The following is a 12,248-nucleotide window of genomic DNA, read 5'->3' as shown; positions in this document are numbered from 1 at the left end:
TGTAAAAAAAATGTGGAAAAGTTTATGGGGTATGAATACATTTTCAAAGCACTGTATCTGCACAAATATACAGGTGAAACCAGAAGTTTCCATACATTATATAAAAAGACACATCTGCATGTTTTTCTCAATATCTGACATGAAATCAGAATAAACCTTTCCCGTTTTAGGTCAATTAGGATTACCATCATTTTTAATATTTGCCAAATGCCAGAATAATGAGAGAGGAGATCACAGAGAGTCTGAGGCTGACAAGCACAAACATTTTTATTGTACGTCAATAGGAAGATCCGTTCGGAGGACGCCGGTGACAAACTTAAAGGAGGGTTTGTGGTAGAAAAGAGAAGAAAATTGAACAACTCGATTATTTGGACCAAGCCGCACCTACTGCAAATATACATCGACTTTCCATTAATACCCTCAGGAGCAGAAACTGCGAACAGTACATGGTTATTTTGTGGAGGCCTTAACCTCAATATCCAAGTGGAATTCAACTAATACAACATATTAAAGAGTAACTAAACTTTATTATTATATTTTTTTTAGAATATTGTCCAGCATAAAAAGTTATGAAACTTTGCAAATCACTTTATTAGGGAATTTGTCTTTGTTCCTGGAAATAGAAAAGAAAGACAGTAAGTGGCTTCCAAACCCTGGCTGTTCCCCCGTCTATTTGCTGCCTTTTGCTACATTGATATCAGGACATAGTCATTTGGAGTACAGATGTTGGCAGTGAAAGTAGCTGATCTTTTAACCACCAGCATCAGTACTCCATAGGAATACATTCTGATATCAACGTAGCTAAAGGAAGGCAAATATCTACATTTATCTTTTTACAAATCCTCCAATAAAGTGATTTGTAACGTTTCATTACTTTCCACATTGGACAAAATGATAAAAATAAATAAAAGTTTAGTTTTAACTTATCGTTACGGGAAAAAAACCAACAGGTTACTCTTCTCATTCCCGCTCATTTCCCTTTTGTTTTCTATGTTTCACTTCCTGCTGCCTTATAAGGAGAAACCAAAACAAGTCTGTGTACCACAGGGAGGCAGTGTACTGTACAGCAGATAAAACTTCCTAATACACGTACTAAGATGATTTTTTTGTTAACAGGAGGTCAGCTGGATGCCATAGGTCCCTGAATACTTTAAAAAGGTGGAAAAAAAATCAACATACACTCTAAAAAGATATATAGAGGTATAAGGCACATACCCTTTATCTGGCCATACACACGAGATAAAGTTTGTTCTGCAGATAGCTATCTCTCCTGACCCAGAAAAATGAGTGCTAGGGGTGAGAGCCCTCATCTCCCCTAAAAGCAATATCTGTCGGTAGGCCCCTATACTCATCAGATGGTAGTCCTGTTCCGTCGGCCAACTTTCGTCTATTGTGCTTTGGGGATTAGATTAAATATATGCCAGTGTGCTATTAGCTTCAATGCTGACTACAAACACCATTACCATTACGTTGGTGTCCTGTACCAGAAGAAGGGGCGATATGTCCCCGAAATGCGTTGTGCACATCACAGAGTAGTAGCTAGGTTTTCCTTCACATGGAGCAAAAAAATAAATGTATGGTCATAGCCCTGTACTTAAATACCCGGCCAAATATGAGTGACCCTGGCTCCCAGCACTTACATATACCTCACCATTTCATCCTGGCTGTAAAATAGAAGTAATATTTAGGAAATCTCTGGTTCCTATCTGATGGGTGCTTCTTGTGAAGAAGACAGGTCCAACATATCTACACTTTCTGTTTTCCCTTTTGTCTGGTTTAGGGCCTCCTGGTATTCCACACTGGAATTCTGCATATCTATATGTTTATTTTACCCTCCCAGAAAACTGACTCCTGGTACATCTGGATTGCCAGAGCTGGTTCTTCAAAATACCTGTATCTGTTCGACTTGTAACTAGAAGCAGATGGTGGCAACCACAAAACCTACTGACTAATGTGTTTGCCTCTCGGTGATTTTTTAGATACCATAGTGAATCACACAGACCGGACTTTCTGAGAAGATCCGAACAAGTCAACGCTGTCGTCATGTTTTATTAAATTCTTGATAAATATAACATGGACTGGTGTCCAACCGGACGGGTAAAAGTAAAACATCTATCAAATACTACACAATGGAAAATCCAAAGACTTTTTCTAACTGTGGAAAATATTCCAAAGAATATTCAAGACAATATAAAATAAGTACCTGCCATCATTTCAGATTTTGCCATGATCGACGTAACGTAATACAATATTTCGGAAGATTATTGGCCAACCCATCGTCATGATCCCTACGTCTCGTCTGCCTTAAGTGACTTAGCTGAGGACGAGGTTTTGGAATATCTGACAATGGTGGATTCTAAAGTAACAGAATTAACATAGGTTGAGCCTCTCCATTAATGGTCGTGTCCACTTTTGGACCATGGTTCGGTTAAGCCAGTGCTGGTAGCTCTTACGAGGTTGAACAGTTGGCACTACCACCAATATCACATACAATGGATTACTGGTCCAACCGCTATGGTCTTGGCTTTGAAAGTGGACTTTATAAGGTACCTCAACGACCTAGACAAGATATAACATGGCTACTACCTCGCCACATTACAAGACAGATTATCATTACACACAATAAATCAGAGAAGCTTGCAGTGAACTGAAATTCCTTGTAGACCTCATTCGTTTTCTCATTCCTTCTTCTCTTGGACCAAGAGGAGAGAAGGACCGCTTTGGCATGAGCTATAATAGGGGTGGAAGAGCAGTTCTCTGCAATATTATCTCAAAATAATCTAATGAATTATTTGGGAAGGCTCCATTAGCCGTCTCGCACATTATTCTTTCCTTCAGCACCAGAGTAACACCCAGTCCCTCTAGGACAGAAGGATTGTTTCGAGCATCATCTCTGTGACACACCTTGACAACATACTGTAAGTAGAATGGCCTGCAAGGGTCTCCCAAACAGGCAACATCCATCACCAAAAGGTCGCAAGACCTTATTTTTACGGCGTTGATACTGTTTTTTTTTTTTTATTTGACTTTTTATTAAATATGAGAAAGGGATTAAGCTGGTGATAAGTTAATGTTTTTTATAACGGTTCTTTGGTGCTTCTCCACAACCGGTCACATCACAATTAAGGCCTGAAGGTTTTTTACTGATGCCACCGAGGAGATCTGGAAGCTCATGTGTTATGGCTTTTTCAATCTTCTCCAGGAAGCAGCCACCCATGTAGGAGCATTGTTGGGACAGAAGCTTGAAGCTTGTAATAGGGTTTACTCCAAAGAAATCTCTGTAGGCCTCGCGGTTGGGAAGGTCAAATTTGCTGACGTTGGTTTTAGCCAAGATGGACTTGAAGATAAAGAATTTATCAGGATCATCTACTATGTCCTTGAACACAAGTTCTCCGTCACTAAAGAATGTCATCTTGTCCTTGTAGGTATGAAGGTATCGGTCAACCAGCAAGGCATGAATACGGACTCTGATAGCATGCTGACGAATAAAGGCTATCTTGTTTTCAAGTCGGTTCTCGATGACTTGAGTAAGATCTTCCAGAAGGGAAATTTCTTCTTTAAGGAATAATTCTTTGTGTGTTTCGGGATGATAGTCTTCTGGCCAGAAAGAGCTGACATAGACTCTAGGGGGCTCGGTAACATTGATAAGTGGTGCCAGACTCCAGAAAAGAGCACCATATACCCTCATAAGTTCTTGGGTGGCCAAACTATCAGCCTTGTTTAGGATAATACGGATTTGAGACTCGCGTCCTTTCAGCTGCCTGAAGAGCATCTCCAACTCCAGACCCACGTCTAGTTTAGTTGGGTCAAATACAACGAAAATGAGATCAGCTCGGTCAATGAACCATTGGCATACATCATTGAATGGATAACCTAAGAAGGAAAATGAAGGTAATGAAGCTCAAGAGAATGGATGGTGCCACCTCAAGATTTATTCTTATCATACATACCTCTTTCTTGTTGTTTCCGGTTCTCAATGATACCAGGGGTATCCACAAATGTTACTCTTTCCAAAAGTTTATGAGGAATCTCAATGCCAATCAGCTTCTCCAAAAAGTTCTGCCCAAATTTCTCTAGCGGAGAGAAGGAACGAGCGCTGTCAGCTGCCATCACGATGCCTTCAATGGTCTTCAACTTTGGCCCATGCATGAGGACGGTAAATTCTGAAGTTGTGGGTTCAGCACCTACAAAGAGTTAGTAAGAAGAGCATATCTTTATAATGGAAGGACGTTCATGAAAAATGTATGTATGTTCTGAAAATGACTCCATCATTACCTGTATACAATTGATGGGGGGTTTCATCCAGCCCCAAGAGGTAGTTGATCATGGTGGACTTGCCAACACTCCACGGTCCCAAAAACAACACCATTGGTTTAGATGTGATCTCTCCATCTATTATAATTTAAAAAAATTAAGTTAGAATTTTATTATGAATTTTGTCCTAAAAATAAGAAACAAAAGAAGAGACGGAAGAGAAGGAGAAGAGGAAATAATTAGCCAATAAAGTCGCTATGAAAAGATGTGCATTAGATTTAAAGTGACACCATAAAAAGAAATACTCACACTCGGGAGGTTTTTGAAAACTGATGATTATCTAGTCAGATCGGTTTGTTCACTGCACTTTTGAGCTCAATATAGTTTTAATAAATAGCCTTAAAGGGGTTGTCCACTTTGGCCAATTACTTTATGGCATAAACATCATTTTCTGATAAGCCCTGTACTCATCAATTAGCTGCAATCTATAGAGGAACCTGGCAGGAAGTCACCAATTCCCCCACAGCGTTATAATATAACCTGAATTAAATATTTATCACGATACATATTCAATATATTATACCAAAACCCCAAGCTGACTGCAATTCACATTATAACCACTGGGTGGCCACATACATAAACTTATAGCATAAACATCTCCTGGCAAAGTATCCCAAAATCATATTTTCGTTTTTTTTTATTTTTCAAAGCTGATCATCTTGCACCACGCATCTTGGGATTTGTCGACACAGAACAGATTCATTTAAAAGCACTGATATATTACAACACAATTTTCCAAGTACCAGACCAATACGGTCCCATCCGATCATGGAGCGCTGCTTCTCCTTATTTAAGCAATACATAATATTTACTATTTAGATTGCATTCTGCATAAAGCGATATATAGTGGCGTATTAGTGGTGTGGCAATCATACATTCCATGGCTTGTCAGAAGGCAGCAAGCTGAAGCTGGCAGGTGAGTATGCAGGTGGGATGAAGTCAGGCCTGTGTTACAGGAAGCAGACACGCAAGCTGAAAAGGCCAGGCAGGACACAGGCACTTTAGGCAGTTCTACCCACCTGCGGCCGAGTCAGCAAGGCTACGTCCATGATAAGCTGTTAGCAGATGGGAGGGAAACGAAATGTCAACATTTAATCACAAGACAAGGGAAAGCTGGGCCCTATGGCAGATGCAAGAAGGGGGCATGGAGGGCACGGTGCAGTGCTATCATCTAATGCAATGCAAACTAATTAACCTTATCCTCATAGTAAATATATTTTAAAATCAATAGGACAATGGGAGATACTATTAAGTCTCTGACTGGTATTAAAGTAGCCTATGTGCCAATAAATGATACAAATCTTCATATCTGTTCCACAACTAGGGGGAGCTAAAGGGCTAACTGCATACAGTTTATACATCTCAGTATGCAAGAAGCTCCAAAGCTCCCCCTAGTGGTGGAACAGAAACTCAGAATTTTATAATTTAACTGTTTTTATGCTGAACTCTGAGCTCAGGTCTTAATGAGATACACAGGAGCTCTGGGAACTGGTAAGGAGTCTCTGCTGGACACCAATGTTATGTTCTGCTAACATGTCTCTACGGATTCTCAGAAAGTAATAAAGGGTCAAATTACAAATTTTTAACCTTCTTCATCAGTTCTTATATAGCAGAGGGGTCTTTGGGTCTCCCATGGCACCAGGGCCCAGGAGTGGTTTCTACTTTTTCACCCCCTATATCTATGCCATTGGTTCCATGCATTTAAATGGGTTGTTCAGATTTAGGGTATTGATGGCCTATGATTAGGATAGATCATCAATTTCAGTGGTTTAGTGGTTTTCAGTGGTTCAGTGGTTGGCCATTGCCAAAAACTGCAGCTCAACTCCTATTCCCTTGAAAAGGAACCGATCTGCATTTTCCGTTAATGGCAACAACACAGTGTACAAGACTGTGCTGTTTCGGTTCCATTCTGCTGCCTCCGGAGCTGAACGCAGTTGATTGCAGGGGGCCGTCAATGTCATAAGCATGGACAACCCTTTTATGTATCCAAGGACCAGTATATAAACATGCAGTCATGCAAAATTGGGGTACCAGGTGCTTATAGGGGCAGTCATATGCTTTCTCTGAGTATTCTGGTAGGGGGAATAACTATGTAGCTGATGAAATTTGTCCCCACCCCCCTCCCCCATATACAGCATCCAATACCTAGTACATATTTGTTGTACAACTATATGGAGGGTCATTGCATTTGGTTAGACGCTATTACTTAGTGCAGTTTTTTAGCACAATATACTGTTAGTTTGATCAATTAATGTAAAATTAAAAAATTAAAGGGGTGTTCCATAAAATATGCCATAAATGCCTGATAGATGTAGGTTCCACCTCTGCACCTATCTTAAAAACGGAACCCTGCAAGTGGAAAGGTGTCCGCCATGCCTGTCTCTTTCTGCTCACTTCTGAAAATAGCTGTGAACGCTTGCATGGCGGTTTTTGAAGCTCCTAATTGAAGTGTATGGAGAGAGCCGCGCATGCGCAGCCACCTTTCCATTTACAGAAGTATAAGATGGAGCTCCATTCTCAACGTGCAGGTCCTAGAGGTAGGAATACCCCAAAATAGAAAATATTTAACAGCAAAGTAAATATTCAGTTGTCCCTAACAGGATTTTCTTTTAATAACTTACCGATTTGATGAGTTATCACGAGCTATTAAACTTAATTATAAGTATGGTATTGATTGCATATGGTTGAGGGGGCCAAAATTGAAGTGTCCATTACATGATAAACCCTTTAAAGAGGACCAGCCATTTCCCATAAATGTCTGATTTTTTTACCTGCCGTTAATGCTGCTGTTCTCCTGAATCCGGCAATGTTTTTCTTTTGTTCCTGTGCCTCCCCATTCCTGAGATATGGCCTCCTTTTTCCTATATGTAATAATAGTCTTTTATCTAATTGGGCGTGGCTCTGAAGATGGCACTCATAGAGAAGAGCTGAAGACCACACTCACTTAGCTAATGGCTAAATTTACATACAGGGAAGAAAGGGCCATATGTCAGGAACAGGGAGGAGCAGGAAGAAAAGAAAAACATTGCCGGATTCAGGAGAACAGAGGCATTTACACCAGGTAAAAAAATTACATATTTTTAGCAAGTGAGAGGACCCCTTTAAGATGTAGATGGATCTTTCAATGTTCCTATTACAACACTGTACAACGTGGATGAAAATAGCATCTTTGAGACAGAGGCTGTAGATGTACTAGTGAGACCATGGCTGTACGTTCAATCATTGATTACTTAGTAAATCATAGAAGCCATTAATCTAGAACTTAGAGTTCCCCTTTAAATGATGGTTCATTGATCCCAACAGTATCACCGGGATCTCTTGTTTTGGAGTTCCTCCATTTACTTTGGTGCTTCCTATCTGTCTACTGTCAGTGATATTCATGGCACACTCATATCACCCCGCTCACCTGTGATCTCATACTGTCTCAGCTCGTTGTATTTATAGGACAGTTCCAGGGGTTTGATAGAAGAGTGGTATATTTTCCTTAGTTTCTGCAGTGCCGCTGGAAAAGAGGAGACACAGAGCAGTGATAAGCGAGGTGAAGCAAATAATGGGGCCTCTGTTGATAGATTGCTATGGGCTCTATGAAGAGGAGGCCTAGTTCTAGTTCGTACCATCCAGGCCCAGCATCAGCACCCAGCACACCCGGGCAAGTGCCTGGGCCCTGAGCAGGCAGGGGGGCCCACTTGCCGTCGGGCATCCCGGCATGCTATGGTACCCGTGAGCGGAGGAGAACGGTGCCAGTGCACCCCCCCCCCTTGCTCAGGGCCCCGGCACAATATTTACCTCTCCTCGTGCCTCCGCAGCAGGTCCTGTATCTTCCGCGGCTGCTGCACTGTGACGTCTCAGGTCAGAGGGCGCGGTGACGTCTTTCCACCACGCCCTCTCCTGAGCAGTCATAGCGCAGAGCGGGAAGACGGCGACGCGGCTGAGGAGTCCGGAGCAGCGGCAGCAATGAGAGCAGCAGCAGCAGGGGAGGTGAGGTGAGTATTTGAATTTTTTATTTTTTTTTATGTCTGGAGGCATTAGGCATTATATGGGGGCCAAGCCTGCATGGGGCATTATATGGGGGCATAGCCTGCATGGGGCATTATATAGGGGCACAGCCTGCATGGGGCATTATATGGGGGCACAGCCTGCATGGGGCATTATATGGGGGCATAGCCTGCATGGGGCATTATATGGGGGCACAGCCTGCATGGGGCATTATATGGGGGCACAGTCTGCATGGGGCATTATATGGGGGCACAGCCTGCATGGGGCATTATATGGGGGCACAGCCTGCATGGGGCATTATATGGGGCACAGTCTGCATGGGGCATTATATGGGGGCACAGCCTGCATGGGGCATTATATGGGGGCACAGCCTGTATGGGGCATTATATGGGGGCACAGTCTGCATGGGGCATTATATGGGGGCACAGCCTGCATGGGGCATTATATGGGGGCATAGCCTGCATGGGGCATTATATGGGGGCACAGCCTGCATGGGGCATTATATGGGGGCACAGTCTGCATGGGGCATTATATGGGGGCACAGCCTGCATGGGGCATTATATGGGGGCATAGCCTGCATGGGGCATTATATGGGGGCACAGCCTGCATGGGGCATTATATGGGGGCACAGTCTGCATGGGGCATTATATGGGGGCACAGCCTGCATGGGGCATTATATGGGGGCCCTGCCTGCATCGAGCATTATATGAGGGCCAGTATTCTGTATGGAGCATTATATGGGGGCCAGTATTCTTTATGGAGCATTATATGAGGGCCAGTATTCTGTATGGAGCATTGTAAGGGGGCCAGTATTCTGTATGGAGCATTATAAGGGGGCCAGTATTCTGTATGGAGCATTATAAGGGGGCCAGTATTCTTTATGGAGCGTTATATGGGGGCCAGTATTCTGTATGGAGCGTTATATGAGGGCCAGTATTCTGTATGGAGCGTTATATGGGGGCCAGTATTCTGTATGAAGCGTTATATGGGGGCCAGTATTCGGCATGGAGCATTTTATGGGGGCCAGTATCCTGTATGGAGCATTATATGGGGTCCATTATTCTGTATGGAGCATTATATGGAGTCCATTATTCTGTATGGAGCAATATATGGGACCCATAATACTGTATGGAGGACTATAATGTTTGGTCTGCACTGTGCGCTGCGAGGATTTGCCGGTTTATGAGCTATTGTAGAATTTACTATACTGTAGATATCGCTCATGTAATGTAAGAAGTAAGTCAAATCTTTGGCATTGTACTATATATATATATTTCTCTGCGGTATCTGTGCATCATGAATCATGGTATATGCTAAAGGGGCCCGCTGAGACTCTTTCGCTCAGGGCCCACAAAAACCTGGAGCCGGCCCTGGTACCATCCATTGATCTACTAGGTGGTGAGAACATGGACAGGACTTCCTTCTCCTGAGGAGCTACATTGCTTGATATTAAGCCCAAGGGTTATGTAAAAGGGTGAGGAGGGGGAAACAAAAATTACACCCTTCTTTTCTAAGTGGCAACACCTAGCACTATAATGGGGGCCACTTTTGTTGTTCGCAATTGGGTAACCTCTCTTTTAATAACTTCACATATATGACCCTATTGCAAAATGTTAAAGGGTGACTTAACCTTGTGACGAATACCTTAAATGGGGTTGTCCCATAAACAGCATTTATCACCCATCCACAGAAAAGGTTATAAATGCATGATCAGTGGGGATCTGACCAGTGGGTCACCCACCATTACTGAGAATTGTGGTCTTGTGCTCCCCGTGTACAAGGAGAGGTCGTGCACATACACAATTTACTGTCTAGAACATGGGACCTACTGGAACATGAGAGCCCGATTCTCAGGATTGGTGGGGGTCCCAGCTTTCAGACCCCCACCAATTATATTTTTTGATCAGCGTACAATGTGCAAATGTGTCCACCGCTCCCATAGACAGTACATGAAAGGGTGGTCACACATGCGCACTAAGGCTCTTTTCATACATTAAATGTATGACTGTTGAGACCCCTCCGACTCCAAAAATGAGGATCCCAAAGTTTCCCTATGTGAATGGAGTGGTGATCTTTCAAGTGAACTACCACTCCATTTAGTAGTCGGATCACTGATGAAAGTCGTTTTTAGGACAAATTTATATTATAAGAAGATTGGCGCATTTTTTAGGGCATCCACAGTCAGAACCAAACAAAGATTAAATGTCCCAAAATTTTGGATCCAATTGTTGGTAAGCATAATATCTGTCAATTTTCTTATCTGTGTAATGTAGTCCAATATTGCCAATATGTGGCTACCTGTATAATCATCTGCCGGTTTCTCTTCTGTGAGCTTTAAGGTGCTGTCTATGTGGCTCCTGTCCCTTCTCGGGAATTCTTCCACATCTTCCACATCATCTGTAAGAAAGAAATGAATGGTTAATAAGTCATCAAGTCAATAGGACTCACTATATTGGGCAGGACAGAGGATATAATTGTTACATGAACCAGTATCAATTAGGAAATGGTGGCAGGAAGCGATTTATACCCATACGACATGAAACGGGTAAAGCTAAGGGTAGTCTTGAGGCATGTGCCCCCGGTGCAGCATGCAGAGGGGAATGGGGCATCAAGTAGGGGGAGGTTAAAGTCCATACCTCAACCCAATGTGAATTCTGTGGTGTAACCTTAAATAGGAACTGTCGTATTATTTTTTTTTTCATAAATCAATCATATACATGAAAACAAGGAACTTTGTAATATTCCTTATTAGAGAAATCCATTTCTTTCTCCTCCTGGACTGATCTTTTACTCTAAAAATTCTCAATTCATAGGTAAAATCCATCTTCAGTGAATACAGATTTTCATAATTACTGAGATAGAAGTTAACAGTGGTTGGTACGCATAAAGTTCTATGGAGAACTGCAAGTGTTGTTTTTTGTAGAACTTGCAGCAGAATGTCTGTGTCCACTTTACCATAATCACTATATTCTATACCCCATAAACTTCACAAGATCTGTCGCCCCCTCCACCCCCTCAAAGTCTGATACAACAATGAAGTCTGGTGAGTCCATGAGGTTAACAAAAAACTTTTGTGCTATTATACATCATAAGTCTCAAATCTCTTAAAGAAGACCCCTTAGAAGAAGGCATCAAAGCCCTTGCTTATTAAAAATGTGATTCTTTTTAATTCTGTGTTGACAAAGTTTGACCCATGAGAATCACACCTTGAAGCATGTCTCTACAAGAATACTTCTTGCCCTGTGCCTTAGCAGGTCAACCAGTAAAAGTTGAATTTAATTAATTTTATTTAATATCTCAATGTAAAAGCAATGAATTGTAAGCTCAGCTGGTTTAAGGGTAAAAAGAGCAATAAGATTCAGAAATGTAATTTGCTGGTGAAGGTCCATTAAGATTATTGGAATGTCTACCTTTTAGTCTCGTTGATCCTGATTTGGGAGTTTGCTTCTCGGATTGTTTAGTAGATAACGTTTCTGTATTTTCATCCTCATTAACTGGGGAGTTGTCAACTTCCTCAGAAGAGTTTTTTAATTCCTCAGCACTCTTTTTTTCTGTATTCTCCGATTCATCCGCTTCTGCTTTGTCTACTGAAACCTTTTCTAGCATGTTAACTTCTGTAATTGATATTTCTCCTTCTGTTTCCTCTGATAGAGTCTCTCTGTTCTCATCAACATCTGTATCTTCTGTATTTTCCTCTGAAGGTTCTCCTATATTTATATCACCATCAGCATCTAACTGTGATTCTTCATCAACTTCTGGCTCTTCTTCTAAAAGTTCTCCTTTATTTCCATGAGTCTCCGCATCTACCTCTGGTTCTTCTTCCTTTTCTTGTTCTTCTTTAGAAGAATCAGCCTCATTTTTGTCAATTTCAGTTTCTACTTCTTGGTTTTCAGATTCTTCTTGCTCTTCTTCCAAAGACTCATGCCCATTTGCATCAG

The 12,248-nt window shown here is 41.9% G+C and overlaps 1 protein-coding gene across 2 annotated transcripts in view; it reads right to left on the bottom strand.

The window, feature by feature from the left end:
* Window positions 1–249: 249 nt before the first annotated feature.
* SRL (sarcalumenin) overlaps window positions 250–12,248 on the bottom strand; it is a 33,571-nt gene continuing 21,572 nt past the window's right edge. The window contains exons 2-8 of one of the 2 annotated variants that reach the window (XM_073648255.1): window positions 11,721–12,248; window positions 10,609–10,707; window positions 7,721–7,816; window positions 5,334–5,369; window positions 4,276–4,392; window positions 3,951–4,184; window positions 250–3,873 (exon numbers count right to left, since the gene is read on the bottom strand). The exon at window positions 11,721–12,248 is cut by the window's right edge and continues 765 nt beyond it. In XM_073648255.1, coding sequence (XP_073504356.1) covers window positions 3,068–3,873; window positions 3,951–4,184; window positions 4,276–4,392; window positions 5,334–5,369; window positions 7,721–7,816; window positions 10,609–10,707; window positions 11,721–12,248 — 1,916 coding nt within the window. In that variant the 3' untranslated portion in view covers window positions 250–3,067. The remainder of the gene's footprint in view (window positions 3,874–3,950; window positions 4,185–4,275; window positions 4,393–5,333; window positions 5,370–7,720; window positions 7,817–10,608; window positions 10,708–11,720) is intronic. The other variant, XM_073648256.1, reaches the window with a different exon arrangement.

Source organism: Phyllobates terribilis, unplaced genomic scaffold (assembly GCF_046119375.1).
Source record: "Phyllobates terribilis strain yellow unplaced genomic scaffold, ASM4611937v1 Scaffold_9__5_contigs__length_417890890, whole genome shotgun sequence".
Lineage (NCBI taxonomy): Eukaryota > Metazoa > Chordata > Amphibia > Anura > Dendrobatidae > Phyllobates > Phyllobates terribilis.
Note: the sequence above shows the minus strand (reverse complement) of the source record. Positions and strands in the feature narration are given on the sequence as shown.